Consider the following 21,772-nt stretch of genomic DNA (forward strand, 5'->3'; position numbering starts at 1 on the left):
AGTTGTGTTGTTTCAAGACCATCTGTCTCTTTCTTTCCTTCATTGAACTTTGAACCCCTTGAAAAAGGGATCTATCATTTCCCCCTTTCCTTTTTGCTCTAAGAATTGATAACATCTTCATAGCCAGCCCTGAGTAGCGTCTGGCTCTAGATAAAATGTGTATATGTGTGTGTGTATCTAAATGCACGCACACAGTTTGTGTGCCCTACTGAAAATTCCATCCTCCCCAAATCTGAAGACTGCTTAAGTAAGTAAAGAGGGCATTCCTATTTGTCTGCATTTTTTTTGGACTTTACAACATAGCTGTCAACTTACAGATTTGAAAATAAGGGACCAGCAGCTTCGAAAATAAGGGACCAGCAGCCAAAATAAGGGATTTTCAGAGCACAAGTATGTTCAACATCTGAGCCCCTCCGAGCCAAAGGCAGAAATCCCAGCCAGCAGCCAAACAAAGCCTCAAGTGGTGGTTCCCACAGCGCAGCAACCCAGCAAATGGGATGCAGCAAGGAAAACCACTGTCACCTCTCCGCTGGGAAGCGCTGAGCAAAGGTGAGTTCCCAGGCAACGCGGCCAATTTGATCGGCACAAGGCATGCAAGCTCCACCCCCCCAGTCGTTCTTAGACTCCTTATTGGGTGAGCAACGCAGCCAAGCAACACAGTAGGAGCCTCCCTCCTCCCTGGCCGGCAGGCAGGGAGAGAGGGAGGGAGGGAGAGGAGCTGCTTCATTTGAAACCTGGGAAATTTAAGGGACATCATCAATAAGGGACAGCAGTGGGACGCAGCGCTGGGATAAGGGACTTTCCAGGCAAATAAGGGACGTTTGACAGCTATGCTTTACAAGCAGTCAGAGTGTGCGTGCATCAACATTTCAGCTTTCTATCCATCGTGGAAGGTACCTTAACAATTTTGATCCTTCCATCAGACAGGCCCAAGTGTCATAATAAAAGCAGATATAAATATATGTATTTGGGTAAATCCACAAGTTTGTCTTGCACCTGTCTTCCCTTGCCAAAACCCACCTTTGCAGAACAATATAAAATGCCCCATCCTGGGGCTGAAACGGACATCTACAAAGGAGCAGCCGGGCTGCAGGCCGCAGGTCACACAGGTGCGGTTGAAGGAGCTGTCAAGTTCAACGCTGCCCAGGAAGAGAAGGACATATTGAGAAGCCTTTCCTTTTCACCCCCAAGACAGAGGGGGTGCCATGGCTTCCTCTCAGCCCCAGTGATGCCCTCATTACCCATAGTGAGCCGAAGCCTGCAGTATTGCAAACTAGAGTTGGATGTTGGAATATCAAGTTCAAAGGATAAAACGCACAGAAGCATATGAAAACCTGAACTGGAACAGTGAGCTATATATGGATATAGGGTAAAGGTAAAGGGACCCCTGACCATCAGGTCTAGTCATGGCCGACTCTGGGCTTGTGGCGCTCATCTCGCTTTCTTGGCTGAGGGAGCCGGCATACAGCTTCAGGTTCATGTGGCCAGCAGGACTAAGCCGCTTCTGGCAAACCAGAGCAGCTCACGGAAACGCCATTTACCTTCCCTTCGGAGCGGTACCTATTTATCTACTTGCACTTGATGTGCTTTCAAACTGCTAGGTTGGCAGGAGCAGGGACCAAGCAACAGGAGCTCACCCCGTCGCGGGGATTCGAACCGCCAACCTTCTGACTGGCAAGTCCTCTGAAAGGCAAGGCTCTTTGGTTTAACCCACAGCGCCACCCGTGTCCCATATATACGGATATACTGGACTCTAAAAATTTTGATATCCTCATAATCCTCCTTTGATTCTCCCATTGTTGTTCTGCTTTTGTTTTAAATGACAACATTATTTAAAAAATAATAATTAAGGAAAGAAAATCGGGTCCAAATGAAATTGGACACCTGAAATTGGACCACCTCTCTTAAGACATTCAAATAATTTGTTCCTCGGATCCTACCTTTTCCATGAAGCCCTTGGTTCAAGCCTCTGTTCCCATGCCTTATTCCAGCTAAGCCTATATAACCCAACCTTCCTCCATGGGATTTTTGGATGACAGCTCCAAACAGCCTGATTACAAACATCACTGGGACTGAATGGATAGGTACCTACATATTGCATATTGCAAGTGCCCTCGCAATATAAGCAATGGTATATTACCACATATATTAAAAAAAAATATGCACTTAATGGCAGAGATGAAACCTGCTACACCCCCATCCTATAGATCAGGATTTCCCCAACTTGGGTCTCCAGCTGCTTTAGGACTACAACTCCCATCATCGCTAACTAGCAGGACCAGTGGTCAGGGATGATGGGAATTGTAGTCCAAAACCAGCTGGAGACCCAAGTATGGAAAATGCTGCTATAGATGCATTAATTGAAATTGACAGAGGAGCAGCACCTTAACACATGAAAAATGCTTTTTAAAAAATTTCAACTCAGTGGAATATTTCTATTTCGGTCTGAGTATTTCCTTTTCCCTGAATGAAAATGAATGAAAATGAATGAAAAAGTCTGACTAGGGAGGATGGGTGAGATTCGGGATGTAATTCCACCTGAATGCCACTAGGTGACAGCAATTTCACACAGGCAAAAACGTTCCTCTTTAACCAGGCCTTTGGTTGATCTAATTTACATCCTATGCCCTTTTAAAATGTTGTTTTTTTTCCAGGGGGGAGGGGGCTATTGCGTTGTTTTTGTTTTTATTAGTTATTTTGTGGTTTTATATCTTGATTTTATTTTGCAAACTGTCCTGAGACCCCCAGGGAATAAATTCTTATTATTATTATTATTATTATTATTATTATTATTATTATTATTATTTACTATTTGCCTGGCTCATAAACATTAGAACAGGCAGTCTTTTAAAGCAAGGCTCTAGACCAGATTCAGACCCTTATATACCTCTAGTGTGGAAGGGATACTTCTGTTCTTTGATGGGGCCACTGAGAAGTACAGTGGTACCTCGGGTTACAGACGCTTCAGGTTACAGACACTTCAGGTTACAGACTCCGCTAACCCAGAAATAGTACCTCGGGTTAAGAACTTTGCTTCAGGATGAGAACAGAAATTGTGTGGCGGCGGCGGCGGCAGCAGCGGGAGGCCCCATTAGCTAAAGTGGTGCTTCAGCTTAAGAACAGTTTCAGACAGTGGCGTAGCGTGGGTTGTCAGCACCCGGGGCAAGGCAAGTAATTTGCGCCCCCTAACCCTGGATTTGCGCCCCCTAACCCTATCCCTAACCCTAACCCCCAGATGTTGCGCCCGGTGCGGCCGGCCCCCCCCTGCACCCCCCACGCTACGCCACTGGTTTCAGGTTAAGAATGGACCTCTGGAACGAATTAAGTACGTAACCAGAGGTACCACTGTAGAGGAGAATTAACAGGGACACATTTCCCCTGCCTCTCTTCCGACACAGGCCTTCATACAGGGTGACCAAAGCCGTTTGTGTGTCAAAACCAGGCCCCGATTGAAATGGATCGAGAGAATCAGTTTCCTCCATGACCACCTGCTCAAGAACCTTGCCCAAGAAGGGGAGATTGGCAATTGGCCAGTAATTACTTACATTTTCAAGTTAAGGGAGGCTTTTTTTGAGGAATGGCTTTACCATTGTCTCCTTCGAGCTGGCAGGGACCACCCCTCTCGTAAGGAGACATTAACCACCGCCCTGGAGGTAACAGAAGGAGGTGTCCTCTCCATAGCTGTCAACTTTTCCCTTTTCTTCTAAGGAATCCTATTCAGAATAAGGGAATTTCCCTTAAAAAAAGGAAAACGTTGACAGCTATGGTCCTCTCCCTGGTAGTTTTTATCAGCCAAGAGGGTTCAGAGTGCAAGTGTTGTCCTGTCTGGTCCAAGCACCTTGTCTACAACCTCGAGCCTTACCAACTCAAAGTCATCCAACGTAACAGGACTAGACAGTGCTCTGGACACCTCTAGAGATTCACTTGCAGATGCAAGTGATTTGATCCAAAAAAATGCTTTGCAAACAAGTCACAGCATGCTACCATGGGACTGATTGATTGATTGATTATTTAATATACCATTCTATACCCGGGGGCGTTTCAGGGCGGTTCACAGAATAAAATCAAGATATAAAACCACAAAATAAATAATAATAAAAAAACAACCCAATAAAGGTAAAGGTAAAGGGACCCTTGACCATTAGGTCCACTCGTGACCGACTCTGGGGTTGCGGCGCTCATTTCGCTTTACTGGCCGAGGGAGCCGGCGTACAGCTTCCGGGTCAGCATGACTAAGCCACCAGAGCAGCGCACGGAAACGCCGTTTACCTTCCCGTCAGAGCAGTACCTATTTGTCTACTTCCACTTTGACGTGCTTTCGAACTGCTAGGTTGGCAGGAGCAGGGACTGAGCAACGGGAGCTCACCCCGTCGCGGGGATTCGAACCGCCGACCTTCTGATTGGCAAGTCCTAGGCTCTGTGGTTTAACCCACAGCGTCACCCGTGTCCCGAACAACCCAATAGCCCCCCCCAAAAAAACACATTTTAAAAGGGCATAGGATGTAAATCAGATCAACCCAAGGCCTAGTTAAAAAGGAACGCCTAAAGGTGTATAATGGAGGCGCCAGGCAAACGTCCCAGGGGAGAGCATTCCGCAGACGGGGAGCCACTGCAGAGAAGGCCCTGTTCTCATGTTGCCACCCTCCGGACCTCTCAAGGAGGAGGCACACAAAGAAGGGCCTCAGAAGATGATCTCAGCGTCTGGGTAGGTTCATGTGGAAAGAGGTGGTCCTTGAAGTATTGCTGTCCTGAGTCTTTTAAGGTTTTATAGGTCCAAACCTGTAATGGTTGTAAGGGGTTACTTGTGCGTAAATTGCCTTCAGTTTAGTCAGTTTGTTTGCTCAACCATGTTCAGGGTTAGAGCTCGCCCTCCGTGACCTGTTAGTCACTTGCAGAATCCGTCAGTGGGCGTTTCTTGAACCTCTTCCAGCATAAAAGCTGTTTGACCCCAAGTCTCCGTCTATGTTCCCTGCGCGGAACGCGTCTGCGCAAGTGAGGGGAAGGCAGGGGCGTGCCAGCGCTCTCTCCACTAGATTCGGGTGAAGGGTCTTGGAGCCCTGTCACCAATTCCTCCATCTCCCTCTCATCTCTATTGGTGTTACGCTGAATTCCTTCCCCCCTCCTGGTCCCCTCTCCGGCATCGCCCTGGAGCCCTGCCTCCGCCTCTCGCTCTGCTCGCTCTGATGTCAGTTCCCTGACAAAACCTATTGGGCCCGGAAACTAACTGGTAGCCAGTGCATTCGGACCAGGATCGGTGTAATATGCTCAAACTGTCTTGATCCAGTGAGCAACCTGGCCGCTGAATTCTGCACCAGCTGAAGTTTCCGAACCATCTTCAGAGACAGCCCTATGTATAACGCATTGCAGTAATCTAGACTTGAGGTTACCAGAACATAGACAACAGTAGTTAGGCTATCCCTGTCTAGTTAGGGACATAGCTGGGCCGCCAGCCGAAGCTGATGGAAGGCACTCCGGGCCATTGAGGCCACCTGAGCCTCGAGCGACAGCAAAGGATCCAGCAGGACCCCCAAGCTACGAACCTGCTCCTTCGGTGTAAGCGTAACCCCATCAAGAGCAGGCGACCTCCCACCCATCTGGTCCCACCCACTAACAGTGCCTAATTCTTATCTGCACTGAGTTTCAGTTTGTTGGCTCTCATCCAGTCCATTACTGAGGCCAAGACACTGGGATTTGTCACATCCTTCTTTGCAGAAAGAAGTATGATGAAACTCAGTGGTAAAACAGATCCTAAATATTTGGGCGGGGGGGTTACAAGAAAAAATAGCTTAGTGAGCATTGAGGATACTTAATGGGCACAAAATACTGACTGGTCAGCGGGGGGGGGGGGGGCGGGGAGAGACACAGAAAGCTGGAACAATGGTGGAATAGAGTTTCCTGAAATATGGCAGGGCTGGTTAGCTGGAAACCTGAACAGAAGGTCCTGTTTGTGCGCTGTATAAATCCCAAGCATTATTAGTAGGGCACGAGCCGGAATACTCACCTGTATAAATGTTTGGAGCTGAGCCTGTCTTCGGAACTCAGGAAATATCTAAGGAAAAGGACAGTGTCAGCAGAGACATAGTTTTCCCCACCTACTTCCGTCTGGAGGAGCTGCTCTGGGGCACGGATAGGACCATGGCCTCCGGGTACTCACAGCTGTTTGCTGTTCTCATCATAGGCCAGGATCCTGGTGACGTCCCAGGTCCCAGAGGTCAGGAGGCGCACACTGCTTTCCCTGCGACTGGGCTGGCAGGAGAAAAAAGAAGAAGGGGGAAGAGAAGACTCACATGTGTCATCACAATCCAGGTGTTGTTGCTATCTTCCCGCCACTATTCCCCTCTGTTCCTGCAGACGGACATGCAAAACGCAAGCAAACTCAAGAAATTCACCTGTTGAACTTCTGCATATTGAGTTGCTATTCCATGTCTAGTTAAAGGGGTGGGGTTGGGGTAGGAATCCCAGATGGAAAATGATTATTGTTCTTGAAGCTGGGGTCTCATGGTACAGTGGTACCTCGGGTTAAGTACTTAATTCGTTCCGGAGGACCGTTCTTAACCTGAAACTGTTCTTAACCTGAAGCACAACTTTAGCTAATGGGGCCTCCTGCTGCTGCTGCGCCGCCAGAGCACGATTTCTGTTCTCATCCTGAAGCAAAGTTCTTAACCCGAGGTACTATTTCTGGGTTAGTGGAGTCTGTAACCCGAGGTACCACTGTATATTGAATATTTTCCTTCAGACTGAGCTGAGGATCACAATAAGGGACACACTCTTCTTCTCCAGTTTCCTGTGCATATTGTCTCTCTCACACCATTCTAGTTTTCTTATTAACCATTCCCTTTGGTCTTCCTTCTTCCCCCACTGCCCAGTCTGTGGTTCCTCCTTTTCCCGTTTGTTATGTACTGAGTTGAATAGGATCCAAAATGCAGCAGTCTGATTGGTCCTAGAACAATAGGATCCAAAATGCAGCAGTCTGATTGGTCCTAGAACAATAGGATCCAGAATGCAGCAGTGGGATTGGTCCACAGGAGCCACCCAATCCAGCTCCAGGTGGAAGTGAACCCGCAACCTGATTGGCCTACAGGAGAAAACCGGAATTAGCCAACCACGTGGGCCCCATTGTGTAAATAATGTATATAAAGCAGACATTCTGGGGGAACTTCCATTCCTCCTCACCATTATGAGCTGAATAAAGAGCATGAAATCCACTCTCGACTCTGAGTATATTTCACTATTACTACCATGCCGTGAACCACAGAGAGTTTCCAAGTTTTGCTTTTCTTGAAAGGGCTGCTGTGCCTTTAATACCAGGCACCAGCCAACATGGTGCCCACCAGAGATGTTTTTGTTGGGCTCTCAATTCCCAGTAGCCCCAGCTGGCATGGCCTATGGCCAGGGATTCTGGGAGATGTAGTCCAACAACACCTGGAAGTCACCAAGTTAGGTATCCCTGAAAGATGCCTTATGAAATTCAGCCAAAATCCGCTCACTGTGCTAGAGGCACAAGTTGCCCAACCTTGCTTTCAAATGTCTCATGGGACACGGCACGAGATGGGAGGCCAGCAGGCATATGGAGAAGCCAACAGCAACTTCTGTAGGAAGCTGTTCCTCCTCTGAAAATGGGGGGTTTTAAAGTTGGCAGTCACATACAGCAGGTGGTTATCGGGTAGCTAAATTTACCTGCGTGGAAAGCATGGTGACATGGTGGAATTCTCCACGAGGCCCTTGCTTCACAGGCACCGGCAGAAAAAGGGTCTCGGCGTCTTCAGAAAAGATAGGCATTCCTTGCTGGGATACATAGGAAGGAAGATGTGAATGCATTGCTGGATACGCAGGTGAGTGTTGGATATTATTATTATTATTATTATTATTATTATTATTATTATTATTATTATTATTATAAAAAGGTAAAGGTACCCCTGCCCGTATGGGCCAGTCTTGACAGACTCTAGGGTTGTGCGCCCATCTCACTCAAGAGGCCGGGGGCCAGCGCTGTCTGCAGACACTTCCGGGTCACGTGGCCAGCGTGACAAGCTGCATCTGGCGAGCCAGCGCAGCACATGGAACGCCGTTTACCTTCCCGCTGGTAAGCGGTCCCTATTTATCTACTTGCACCCGGGGGTGCTTTTGAACTGCTAGGTTGGCAGGCGCTGGGACCGAGCGAAGGGAGCGCACCGCGCCGTGGGGATTCGAACCGCCGACCTTTCGATCGGCAAGTCCTAGGCGCTGAGGCTTTTACCCACAGCGCCACCCGCCTCCCCATTATTATTATTATTATTACAGTGGTACCTCGGGTTAAGTACTTAATTCATTCCGGAGGTCCGTTCTTAACCTGCAACTGTTCTTAACCTAAAGAAGAAGAGTTTGGATTTGATATCCCGCTTTATCACTACCCAAAGGAGTCTCAAAGCGACTAACATTCTCCTTTCCCTACCTGAAGCACCACTTTAGCTAATGGAGCCTCCCACTGGCACCACACCACCGGAGCATGATTTCTGTTCTCATCCTGAAGCAAAGTTCTTAACCTGAGGTACTATTTCTGGGTGAGTGGAGTCTGTAACCTGAAGCGTATGTAACCTGAAGCGTATGTAACCCGAGGTACCACTGTATTTGTATACTGCCCTATACCCGCAGACCTGAGGGCAGTTACAACATAAAAATCACAATATAAAAACAGAAAATACAAAACAAAAGCAACCCAATAATGCCCCCTGCCCATTACATTTTAAAAGGCTATGAATTGAAACCGCAGACGCTATACGTACCTTTCCTTGCTTATTTGTTGGTTTTGTATCACACAAAAAACTTCAATAAAAATTATAGGGGAAAGGGGGCATTGGATGTCAATCAGCCAAAGGGCTTGTTAAAGAGGAACGTTTTTGCCTGATACCCATTATTATTATTACAGTGGTGCCTCGCAAGACGAAAAGAATCCGTTCCGCGATTCTCTTCGTCTAGCGGTTTTTTCGTCTTGCGAAGCAAGCCCATTGACGGCTTAGCGGCTTAGCGCTATTAGCGGCTTAGCGGCTTTTAGCGGCTCAGCTGATAAGCGGCTTAGCGGCTTAGAAAAAGGGGGGGGGGAGGAAAAAAAAGTCGGAAAAACTCGCAAGACATTTCGTCTTGCGAAGCAAGCCCATAGGGAAATTCGTTTTGCGAAGTGCCTCCAAAACGGAAAACCCTTTCGTCTAGCGGGTTTTCCGTCTTGCGAGGCGTTCGTCTTGCGGGGCACCACTGTATTATTATTATTATTATTATTATTATTAGACCTCTGATGGGTGTGGGCCTTCCCCCTCCTTTGCCCATGTGCCTCCCTAACCCAGGTTGTGGTTATGCTGTTGCCCAGGAGGCTGCCCTTCTTAAAAACAGACTCTAGGCACCTCAGGTAAACTCACACAGAAACAGGTTAAGTGTACTAAACTGGGAGCCCTGCTTACACCTCGGCCTCCAGGCCCACTTTGGCTTGCTCCTCCGGTTCCCTTCTATACGAAGTTCTCCCTTCAAGTATTTCCCCTTTGACCCAGGACCTCCTGTAACTATACGTAGTGACAGGCAGCCATGCTCTGAGCAGCACTGGGTGAACCGAGTCTAGCTGCCACCACGTTCATTTCCCACAGGGCCTCAGAGTGAGGCTCGCTTGGGGGCATGTGGGAAATGAAGATACAGCAGTTAGACCCACCTGCCAAACCTGGCTCAAGTGTGCTGCCAGGCTGGACATTGATTAATTTATTTTACATGGTTCCAAACACCCTGGGTTTGCATTCCATAGGATGCTGCCTAACCATTAATCCATCTAAAGGTAAAGGACTCCTGGATGGTTAAGTCCAGTCAAAGGCAACTATGGGGTTGGGGCGCTCATCTCGCTTTCAGGCCGAGGGAGTCGGCGTTTGTCCACAGACAGCTTTCCGAGTCATGTGGAAAGCATGGCTAAACCGCTTCTGGCGCAACGGAGACCAGAGCACATGGAAACGCTGTTTATCTTCCCACTTCAGTGGTAGCTATTTATCTACTTGCACTAGCGTGCTTTCAAACTGCTAGGTTGGCAGAAGCTGGGACAGAGCAACGGGAGCTCACCCTGTCGCGGGGATTCGAACCGCCAACCTTCTGACTGGCAAGCCCAAGAGGCTTGGTGGTTTAGACCACAGCCCCACCCGATGTCCACTATGTTTAGTACTGTCTACACTGACTGGTAGCAGATCTCCAGGACTTCCGGGAGGAGTCTCTATCCTGCCTACCACAGATATGCCGAAGATTAAACCATGGCGCTTCTGCATGCGAAGCCAAGCCTTTCTCCCTCTCCACTCGGGTTGCCTTATGTCCTCTGTTTCTCCTCAACTCCTCAACCCCCAAGCAAAAAATGTTTCATGGTTTTTGGGTCATGGGCCAGGCTGTGAATATTCAGTAGGTCCTGGATTTCCTGGTACTTGCAGTGGACGCAGCCTGAGGCAAAGATGGCTGACCTGTGGCCCTCCAGATATTGTCTCCCATCACCCCAACCATTAAATCCAACAACATCTGGAAGACCGCACAGGTTCCCCACCCCTCGAGGACACACCGAAGGAACTATCAAAAGTCAAAACAACCAGCAGAAAAACTAAACACAAATAGTGATATTATTTCATGTTGTGAAATGGATGAATAATTTGGAGAAGGCATTTTTAAATTCTTGTCCACCATCTCTGTGGCTGTGCACTTATTGGCCAGAATATCAGCAGCTGGCAATAGGTTTGCTTCCACACACAAAGGCCTCTCCAAGCTGCTATTGCTTTTTGTTTTGCTTTGTTTGTTTTTTTAAAAAAAATTATCGACCAAGGCAGCCGGCGTACAGCTTCCAGCTCATGTGGCCAGCATGACTAAGCCGCTTCTGGCGAACCAGAGCAGCGCACGGAAACACCATTTACCTTCCCGCCGGAGTGGTACCTATTTATCTACTTGCACTTTGACGTGCTTTTGAACTGCTAGGTTGGCAGGAGCAGGGACCGAGCAAAGGGAGCTCACTCCATCGCAGGGATTCGAACCGCCAACCTTCTGATCGGCAAGTCCTAGGCTCAGTGGTTTAACCCACATCGCCACCCGCGTCCCTTTTAGCTGCTATTGCTTTTCTGCCATCAGCCAGGAGCAGAACTAGCTTATTCTGGATAGCAAACATTTACAACTTGGGTCTTTTAGGTTACCTGACATCCCTTGCTAAATGAATGGTCATTTTTTGTTTGCGATGATGATTGACGTGGACATTTTGAAGAAAAATATATATGTGTGTCAGTTGATTGACAGATAAACAGCAATTTCCTGATGAGAGGTGGGAATGTAGCTGGCCTGGCATAGGTAATAATAAAGGAGCAAAATGATCTCAAGCCTCTTACCTGCATGTCCACCCAGAAATCTGAAGTCACTTTGTATCTCTAAGAGGATGCAAAACGTGGTTAGCAAAGCGTTTGGGAGAAAATAGGACAAAACGTCACCCTGGTACCTCATACTACACCCCTAACCACAACCCCACTCCTGTATTCTTTATTAACTCCCTGAGGTACTAAATTAGAACCCTCTATCCCCCCTTTTATGAAAGGATGCATTTAAAAGGTGTATTTTGAAAGGCTTTCTAAAAAATGACTTTTAAAAGGTAGCTATAGTACGGGCTCCATGTAGAGAAACCCAGTTCTCTCACACACAGAAGTACATGAGGGACAATTTTGGTATAGTTGTTAAATACCAAGACCTGGAAGACCAGGTGTGAAACCCCCAATTCTGCCATCGAGCCCGTTGGGGCCAGTCACCATCTTTTAGCCCAGGCATCCCCAAAGCCAGCCCTCCAGATGTTTTGGGACTACAATTCCCATCATCCCTGACCACTGGTCCTGTTAGCTAGGGATGATGGGAGTTGTAGTCCCAAAACATCTGGAGGGCTGAGTTTGGGGGTGCCTGTCTTAGCCTAACCTACCTCACAAGGTTGTTGTGAGGTGGGGGAGAATCAGGTGCACGCCACTTTGAGCACCTTGGAGGAAAGGTGGGATAGACGAATGTCATAACAAAATAATATGGGTGTATTATAATACTTAGTAACGGAGCTCACCTCAGTGCAGGTCCCTGTGGCAGCTTCACACAGACACAGCACAGACATGTTCTGCGGCCTATTTAACCACCGCACAGCCAACCGGGAGTGTCCCACCCATTTTACCATGGTGATGTAATATTCCCTGGAAAGAGAGCAGTAGTGAAACCAGCATGCTTGGGAGGGAGCAAACTACCATATTTTTTGCTCTATAAGATGCACTTTTCCCCCTTCAAAAATTAAGGGGAAATATGTGTGCATCTTATGGAGCGAATGCAGGCTACTTGGCTTCAGCGATAGCAACGCGAAGCCTCCGAAGTGCAGAGGGAGAGGTCCCCCCGTGCTCCGGAGGCTTCGTGTTGCTTTCGCTAAAGCTGCCTGAAGCCCCCGGAGCGCAGGGAACTCCCACTGCGCTCCGGGGGCTTCAGGCAGCTATCCGCAAGCCTTCGGAGTGCAGCAGGAGTTCCCACTGCGCTCCGAAGGCTTGTGGATAGCCGCCTGAATCCTGGAGAGCGAGAGGGGTCGGTGCACACCGATCCTTCTGGCTCTCCAGCCATCGCTTCGCTGGAGAGGCGCTGCACATTTTTCCCTCTCTGCACAGCGCCCCTTCAGCGAAGCGGGAGGAGAAATGGAAGGGGCTCCGTTTCTCCTGCCATTTCACTGAAGGGGCGCTGAGCAGAGAGAGGGAGATTTTTTTTTTCCTGTTCTCCCCCTCCTATGGTCCGGTGCGTCCTATAGAGCAAAAAATACGGTAAACAGTCTTGGCTACCTCAGTGGTCATTTGGCAAAAAGTTCACCGATCCATTAGCTGACCAGCATATCCAGGCCTCTTTTTTGTATTCTTGCCCTGCGCTGGACAGGAAGTAGAAAAAAAAAAAAAGCTTCTGAACTGACCGGCACAGAGAGATGTCAAAGAATTTGGTTTGAGAGGGAAAACAGCAATGGCTGTACTTTGCACATTCTTCTGAGATCAGTAACAGAATATGATCGGCATTCGCTAGCATGGTTTTTTCAGTCTGCAAACTTGAGGTAAATAATTACAGGTTGCATGTGGACTAACTGTGGTGAATGCCATAGGAGCTGGTTCCTAGGGGCCGTAGGGACTTTGGCCGCCACAATAAAATATTTGAGGGGGCTAGGCCCCCACAAAGTTGATGGGCATTCCCATTCAAATAGGGTGTGTGCACCACATCATGTGATAGATGATGCAGGGTGGGGCTTACCTGGGCCCCCCAAATATTTTACTCAAGCTGGCACCCCCTGTTGGATGCTATACATTAAAGCAGGAGTGGGAAACCTGTTGCCCTTGTTATAAGAATTCTAAATTCTCCAGTATAAAATAAAAAGGTAAAGGGACCCCTGACCATTAGGTCCAGTCGTGGCCAACTCTGGGGTTGCGGCGCTCATCTCGCTTTATTGGCCGAGGGAGCCGGCGTACAGCTTCCGGGTCATGTGGCCAGCATGACTAAGCCGCTTTTGGCGAACCAGAGCAGCGCACAGAAACGCTGTTTACCTTCCCGCCAGAGCGGTACCTATTTATCTACTTGCACTTTGACGTGCTTTCGAACTGCTAGGTTGGCAGGAGCAAGGACCGAGCAATGGGAGCTCACCCCGTTGCGGGGATTCGAATCGCCAACCTTCTGATTGGTAAGTCCTAGGCTCTGTGGTTTAACCCACAGCGCCACCCGCGTCCCCCAATATAGAATAAATATTCATAAATGCACACATATCTAAATATATAAACCATGTGTCTGAAATAGTATGGGAGAGCAATCCTGAAGCCATTCTGACTCTCCCAATGACCTCAAATATTCCTCTGCAGTAAGGGAGGCAAATGGTGAAAGCCTTCCCATTGTATTTTCGCTTACAAATCCTATCTTAAGGGCATATTTGTTTATGAATAGGGTGAGCCTGTGACCTAGATTCAGGAACTAAAGTACTAACCATCACAAAAGAATGGCCAGGCTTCTCAGGTAATGCAATCAGTGACTATTGTCAGGTATTGACAGGATTTCTGCTATAGATTGCCTCCTATGATGTATGTATGTATGATTAGGGGGGTGGTCTTTTGCTAAGGGCAATGTCAAAGGTTCAGGGCCTCTCCCTTCTTGGAAGTGGGGCAGGGAACTCTGTTGCAACAGAAATAATAAATATCTGCCTTGTTTTCCACTGGATCCTGCCTCCATTCATTTTTCTCTGACCAGTCATGGACTTAGGGGACTCGGAGTCCCATTGGGGAGTTGGGCAGCAAAAGCAAAACCCCAATTTTTACATCAGCCTTCAAGCGCAGCCCTTTACACATCATATTACAGTAGTCCAGGTGGGAGGTCAACAGAGCATGGTGATGATGACACTAGTAATAACAGCAGCAGCAACAACAAAACAAGAAGAAATTCCGACGAAAGAAGAATGGCAGACGAAATTAATGGACTATGCAGAATTGGACAAAATGACAGGAAGGATTTGAAACCTGCGGGACCAGAGATTTACAGAAGTTTGGAAGAAGTATATGAATTATTTGAAGAGCAACTATAATCAACAAATTACTCTAGTAGGACTACAAGAAGTTTTGTAATGAGAAATATCCGAAGTGTTACAAAGTAGAAAAAGATCGAGATATTGGTTATGAGTTTGAAATGTAATAGGGAAGATAAGAAATGCATACTGAGAGATTAGATTGGAAAATTTTCAGACAGGATTGATGGAAGTCAAAAATTTGAATAAGATGTAAAAGTATGTTTAATTACTGCTGAAAATGATATGTTAAAAAAACCCAATAAAATTATATATATATATATATATAAAAGCAGCAGTAGCAACAATAGTAGCAGCAAATTTTTACAGACTTAAGCAGTGGTACTCAGGGATACGCATACCCCTAAACATTTTGTACTCTTTGTACTTTTGTGTATTTATTTTTCCTGATTTGAACTATAAAATGGTGATTTTCTTGAGTCAAAATGAGAGTACCCCTAAACATTTTTTTAATAGGAAAAAAAGCACCAGGTATAAGGGGAACGGATTTGGATCGGAAGTGTGGCCCCACAGCTCAAAGGACACGCTTCCTGAAGTTGCAGCTGTTTGGATAAAGGGAAACAAAATTCCACCAGGCACCCCGACCCGCCCTTCCCCTTCACCTGCCCTGGAAGGATTCCGGAGGTAGGAGCTCCAGCAGGTGAAGCGCTCCAGATAGGTTCACCACAAAGAGTTGAACAGAAGGGATGGGCTGTCCGGCCTGAGAAGAGAAGAGAAAGTGGAGAGACAGGAGGAAGTCAAGGGCAAGGAACAAAATATGTGAACACATCCGGGTGGGAGGTCAACATGCAACAGCAGGAGCTGTCACCAGTCATAAGCATTCATGCACTAATAGACAGGCCTGTGGTACAAGCAAACCCTATTCCATAGGAATGGGGAACCTGTGACCCTCCAGATGTTGTTGGACTACAGATCCCATGAGCACTAGCTAGGATGGCTAGGGATAATGGGATGTTGGGAAACTGTGTACATGCAGCTACTCACACAGAGTCACTTAAGGTTTGGCAGACAGCCAGGAGGCAATCTGAAGGAGTAAGTCTGCCTGGTGATAACAGAGGCATGGAGACAGCTCCCTGATTGGTCAAGCTCTCTCAAGGGAGTGATAATTAATGGCCTACTAACTGGAATGTGTTCAGAGTTCAGTATTCAGAGTTCAGTGTGTCAGTGAGTGTAGGAGTTGTGAGTCGTGTCAGAAAGAGCTAGCTAAAGATCCGTGTTCTGTTCTGTAAATAGTCCACTGTATATAATAAACACCTAACTACAAATTCCTGGTTCCTGCTTCATCTATCCTGTCTGCAGCCAAGTCGCCAATTGCTTCCGTGGATTCTGCGTTTACTCTGCTAGGTCTGGCTACGGTCCTGCAACTAGTCGGAAAGTTGCGAAACACCAGTAGGTTTTGCCAATAGGTTGTGGGCCCAGATTGGCGCAGATTGGTTGTAGTTTAGCAACATATTTAGGACTACAGGTTCCTCATTGCTTGCTTTGAGGTGCCAAGAGTCTACATCTGGATCTGCAAACCCTTAAGACCAGGCCCTCCAAGTGTCCCTATTTTCCAGAATTTACAGAAGCAATCCTGGTTTCTGATATGATCCCGGAATATCCCGCTTTTCCTTAGGACACCTCTATTTTCATCAGAGAGATGTTGGACAGCTGTGTAAGACAGGTGTGGGGAACCATTGTCCCTCCTGATGTTACTGAACTACAACCTTCATCATCCCCTGCCACTGGCCATGTTTTCTGGGGCTGATGGGAGTTGTAGTTCAACAAAATCTGGAGGCCCAAAGGTTCCCCTCACACCCAGTTTGAGAGGATAAATGTGCAAAGTTAGACCAGCAAAAACATGCAGGTTGGTTGGTTCCTCTAAGGCAGGCATAGCCAAACTTGGTCCTCCAGCTGTTTTGAGACTACAATTCCCATCATCCCTGACCACTGGTCCTGTCAGCTATGGATGATGGGAGTTGTGGTCCCAAAACAGCTGGAGGACCAAGTTTGGCCATGCCTGCTCTAAGGTCACCTAAACATCCTTGTGACTGCTGGCCTCCCTCTAGTCCACCCCTTGTAGGGGAGGATAGAAGCATAGCTGTCAACCGTCCCTTATTTGGTGGGAAAGTCCCTTATCCCAGCGCCGTGTCCTGCTGCTGTCCCTTATTGATGATGTCCCTTAAATTTCCCTGGTTTCAAAGGAAGCAGCTCCTCTCCCTCCCTCCCTGCCGGCCAGGGAGGAGGGAGGCTCTAACTGTGTTGCTTGGCTGCGTTGCTCACCCAATAAGGAGTCTAAGAACAACTGCGGGCTGGAGCCTGCATGCCTTGTGCTGGCCTATCAAATCGGCCACGTTGCCTGGGGACTCGCCTTTGCTCAGCGCTTCCCAGCGGAGAGGTGACGGTGGTTTTCCCTGCTGCATTCCCTTTGCCGGGTTGCTGCGCTGTGGGTACCACTGCTTGAGGCTTTGTTTGGCTGCTGGCTGGGTTTTCTGCCTTTGGCTCGGAGGGGCTCAGAAGTTGAACATACCTGTGCCTGGAAAATCCCTTATTTTGGCTGCTGATCCCTTATTTTCGAGGCTGCTGGTCCCTTATTTTCAAATCTGTAAGTTGACAGCTATGGATAGAAGTGAGACTCACCTTAGGATAGGGATAGTGTTGGCTGGTAGGGTATTTTCCTCCAAGAAACTGGGGCAGTTCCATCTTTGGCACCAGGGAGTTGTTGATGGAAAGATAGGCTAGCCACATGCTATCAGGTGAACACCAGTGAGCGCTGGCAGTCTGCAGGATCTCCTCTTGGAAGCAAGGGGGGGGGATATCAGATATGAGTAGCAAGCAGTAAACCACGACTGCTGGAGCCCACCTGCCTTTCCTCATGAAAAATGCAGAACGCACGCAGAATGCACAAAGGGGCACTCTTTGTCTCAGAAAACATCTGCGTCTCTGTTACTTTCACCTAGATTACTTGTTCAGACCCCTCCCCTCTCATTCACCCATTATTTTCAGGCCTCAACAGGCAGGTGACTCTGAACGGTTCTACCAATGCCATCCCTGAAAGCAGCATGTTTATTTCTGGAAAGGTTAAATAAGGAAATAGCTCCCCCTGCAGGCCATGGAAGACACAACTGGCCAATGGACTTCACTGCTCTTTGGAGTGCTTCATTTAACTTTAATTAAACTGAACTAAGCCTTTATTGATGTTCTGCTGAGTTCTTAAAAGACAGGAGAAAGTGCAAATTGCTCCTAAAGGTAAAGGTACCCCTGCCCGTACGGGCCAGTCGTGTCCGACTCTAGGGTTGTGCGCCCATCTCACTTAAGAGGCCGGGGGCCAGCGCTGTCCGGAGACGTGGCCAGCGTGACGAAGCTGCTCTGGCAAGCCAGCACCAGCGCAGCACATGGAAACACAGTTTACCTTCCCGCTATAAAGCGGTACCTATTTATCTACTTGCACTTGGGGGTGCTTTCGAACTGCTAGGTGGGCAGGAGCTGGGACCGAAAGACGGGAGCTCACCCCGCCGCGGGGATTCAAACCGCCGACCATGCGATCGGCAAGTCCTAGGCTCTGTGGTTTAACCCAAAGCGCCACCCGCGTCCCTTGCTCCTAAATGGCCATTAATCACCACTGTATGAACTCAGAGGAGAATTGAGAGGAACTACTTTTTGTTTATTTCATAAAATTTGTACACTGCTCGATTGTTAAAAAAAAAAAGCCCTCAGAAGTAAAGGCAAGACTTTTAAAATCACAGGTGTGTGAAAGCATTCCACTGTGTTATTTCGGCACTGCAAAGTGGATGGGGCGATGCCACCCCCTAGAAGACTGCTGCCCCAGGACTCCTGACTGTGTTCATAGGGCCTTGACCTACTCACCTTCATATAGCCAGTCAGCAATCCCATTGAAGACAACTGCTTGGCGTCCAGATGTGGTGATGCGTTTGGCCCGGCTGGAGACTCCAGGCTGATAATAAATGTTGTTATCCAGGATAAACACCTGGGAAGGGAATAAATCAGTAAGATGACTGGATCAGCTCATCCGAAACTTCTGGTTCTATGATCGCTATCAGGGATGCAATTCGGTAATTTTAGATTCTATACTGAATTGTATAGAACTGGGGGCTTCCCAATTCAGACAGCAAGGCATATTCCCTCCTTTACTTCAAAATGTGTTAAGCCAACCCTGCTGCATTTTCAATCTGTCACCCCCGCTCCCCAAATGTTATGTACTGAGTTGAATAGGATCCAAAATGCAGCAGTCTGATTGATCCTAGAACAATAGGATCCAAAATGCAGCAGTCTGATTGGTCCTAGAACAATAGGATTCAGAATGCAGCAGTCTGATTGGTCCTAGAACAATGCAGCAGTATGATTGGTCCACTGGAGCCACCCAATCCAGCTCCAGGTGGAAGTGAATCCACAACCTGATTGGCCTACAGGAGAATCCCGGAATTAGCCAATCACGTGGGGCCCATTGTGTAAATAATGTATATAAAGCAGATATTGTGGGGGAACTTCCATTCCTCCTCACCACTATGACCTGAATAAAGAGCATGAAATCCACTCTCGACTCCGAGTATATTTCACCAAGTCAGCAGAGTTATTCTGCCCTAAAGTCCTGCCCCAGTGGCACCACGGGTGATCGCAGCAACTTTCTAGGGAGGCTAACCCTAACTAAATAGGTTGGGGAGCCAAAGAGCAACTTCACAGGCAAATTGCTGGCTTATGTTGCCGTTATCCACTAGGGATCCCTTCTCCAGGTCTTGCCCACAGGGATCAACTGTTGTTGTTGTTGTTGCTGCTGCTGCAGCCATGCTCACAAAGCTCTAACTCAAACTGCTGAGGATGGAAATCAAGTCACAGGCTGACCTGTGTTGTTCTTGGTTGTGACATATGAAATCAACAACAAGAAAACTACCGTTGGGCAAACCTTGCCAGAGATTGGGGGTGGGAAGGAAACAGAGGCAAACTGAAAATTTCCACTAATCCATTTCCCCCCATTAGTATAAACTAGGGCTGCTTTAATTTGTCAGATTAAATCAAATAAACAAGGAATATTCGGTGTCATGTTGGAGGGGATGCCAGGAAACAGGGAATTACATTCATATGTGGTGGGGGTGGGGATATGTACACTTTTTTTTTACAAAGGGTGCTTAAGGAGATAACAGAAATCACTGGGTTAAAGCTGACCAAAAGTCCAGAGGTAGCATTATTTTCAATTTACGATGGGGTGGAAGGTTCACAGGCTATGAAGGACTTGCTCACAAATTTATTGACAGCTGCACAAATTATTATAGCTAGGAAGTGGAAAGGGCAAACAGAATATAAAATGGAAGAATGGTATAAAGAGGTGTAGGATATTGCTATTAATTATAAATTAATATGTGCCATTAAGGTAAGACGGGAAATATGCAGGAGAAATGATTTAGAGTGGGTTTGTGTAATTTGTACTGTTAAAACAGAAAGGGGTCAAACCATTGCAAGAGGTGTTGAAATTTTGGGAGGTTGGATAGTTACAATGGAATGGTCTCAGTGGTGGGGTGCACATTTTTATTCTTATTTATTTATGATTATTACTTTGTCAATAAAAATTTAAAAATTACAAAAATAAAAAGAAAATAGGGCTGCTGCCTGAATAACACAAATTTGCAGTCAACAACTTGCTTTTCAGGTAATGAATTAATTTGGTGGGCAAGACAGCTCTGTATTATTATTCCAAAATTATTTCAAAAAAGAGAGGAAAGAATGGGGGTGGTTAGGGTGGGGAAAAGCAATCAATGCCCCCAGTACCAGCCTGCTGAGGGTGGCAGCCTCATTCTACCTAATGGCAGAGCTGGCCCTGAATTTATGAATATGTAAATAAATTGAATAAGTACTTACCAGCTGGTTATCCTGGGCTCCCCAAGCTGCATATTGCAGACGAACAGTATCTGCCTTGGGCACATCGAGGTTGCTGGTTTCCCTGGAAAAGGAAACATGAGACCACTTTCCTGCAGGAGAATTATTTGGGAAGTGTGGCAGGCGGAAAGAGGGCATTATGCCTGGTCCACTGTTAGCAAGACTGTGTAATTGGGGGGGGGGGAGTAAGAGAGACTAAACAAGGGATTGCGGTCATCTATTAGTCCCTCTCCAAAGCTAAAAGGGAATTTTGCAAAATTAACCAAACATATACTGCCGTAGTTGCAACAAACAGCTTCAAATTTTTGATTTATGGTTTGTGCTTTTAATAAAGTAGGGACAGGGAAACTGTGGCTCACCAGCTGTTTTACCAGCCCACCCAGCACAGCCAAAAGTCAGGGTGATTTGGGGACCCCACAGCTTCCCACAGCATCCTTGAATATACTCAATATTTTTAAAATAATCTAGGCTTAAGTATATAAATACGAAGTAAAGTGAAATGAAACAACCATTAAGTTTATGGTACAGTGCTGAAACCATGGGGTTGGGAACAACGAACCAGAGCAGAAATATTTGGTGCTGAACAATCAATGACGCAGCCTTGTTTACTTAAAGATCTGGAGGACTAACCCAATGGGGAAAGGCTGAAGATGTCTGTGTAAATTTAGGAATATATTTCACAAGTTACAAGACTCCAGCACAGCGAGAACTTCTGGGTAAGAATTAATGTGAAACCTGAGTGTAGTATTATAAGATGTGACAAACCCCTCATGCGGTTTCCGCACACAGTACATGCTGGGAACTCAGCTGTGTATTCATTGAGCGAAAAATCCTAAGTATGCAATCGCTGAGCACTGTAATCTGCTAATGGATTTCACATTAATTCCTATGCATAGACCGTAATGCCTATTGAGAGATTTCGTAATGGCAAACTGGCTGTCAGCCTACAGGAAAGCAGGAAGGGTGTTTTTTAAAATAAAAATAAAAAAGATCTCTTTATTTAAATGTTCTTTTAACAAGCATAACTAATTACATAATTACTAAGACCAGTATTACAAACACCGGTTTTTTAAAAATATATATATATATAAAGGGTGTCAGAATGAAGAATATGTGTGTTTATGTTAAAAGCTGCTCTGCCAATCCACAGCAGTAGGATAATAATTTTTGGTACTCACAACACATGTGACCCAGGTCCCAAAGGTTGTGGACCCCTTTAAGATATAGAAGCGGGGCATACATGATGGAATAGATGCAAATAACAATACAGCAAATAAAGACCTCGTTGTTCTATTTCAATAAATTTGTCCTATGGTGCAAGTCCAG

At 46.9% G+C, this 21,772-nt stretch overlaps 1 protein-coding gene across 3 annotated transcripts in view; it reads right to left on the reverse strand.

Annotated features, from left to right (window-relative positions):
* The window catches only part of LOC309334896 (inactive dipeptidyl peptidase 10-like), a 59,833-nt gene that overhangs the window by 21,350 nt on the left and 16,711 nt on the right, over positions 1-21,772 (reverse strand). For all 3 annotated transcript variants that reach the window (XM_081849623.1, XM_081849624.1, XM_081849622.1), the window contains 10 exons: positions 20,429-20,510; positions 18,425-18,545; positions 17,198-17,352; positions 15,181-15,278; positions 12,065-12,188; positions 11,358-11,396; positions 7,678-7,785; positions 6,155-6,246; positions 6,002-6,049; positions 1,021-1,139 (listed from right to left, as the gene is read on the reverse strand). In XM_081849623.1, the coding sequence (XP_081705749.1) occupies positions 1,021-1,139; positions 6,002-6,049; positions 6,155-6,246; positions 7,678-7,785; positions 11,358-11,396; positions 12,065-12,188; positions 15,181-15,278; positions 17,198-17,352; positions 18,425-18,545; positions 20,429-20,510 (986 nt within the window). The remainder of the gene's footprint in view (positions 1-1,020; positions 1,140-6,001; positions 6,050-6,154; positions 6,247-7,677; positions 7,786-11,357; positions 11,397-12,064; positions 12,189-15,180; positions 15,279-17,197; positions 17,353-18,424; positions 18,546-20,428; positions 20,511-21,772) is intronic.

This window comes from Podarcis erhardii, assembly GCF_964252035.2.
Source record: "Podarcis erhardii genome assembly, chromosome: 2".
Classification (NCBI taxonomy): Eukaryota; Metazoa; Chordata; class Lepidosauria; order Squamata; family Lacertidae; genus Podarcis; species Podarcis erhardii.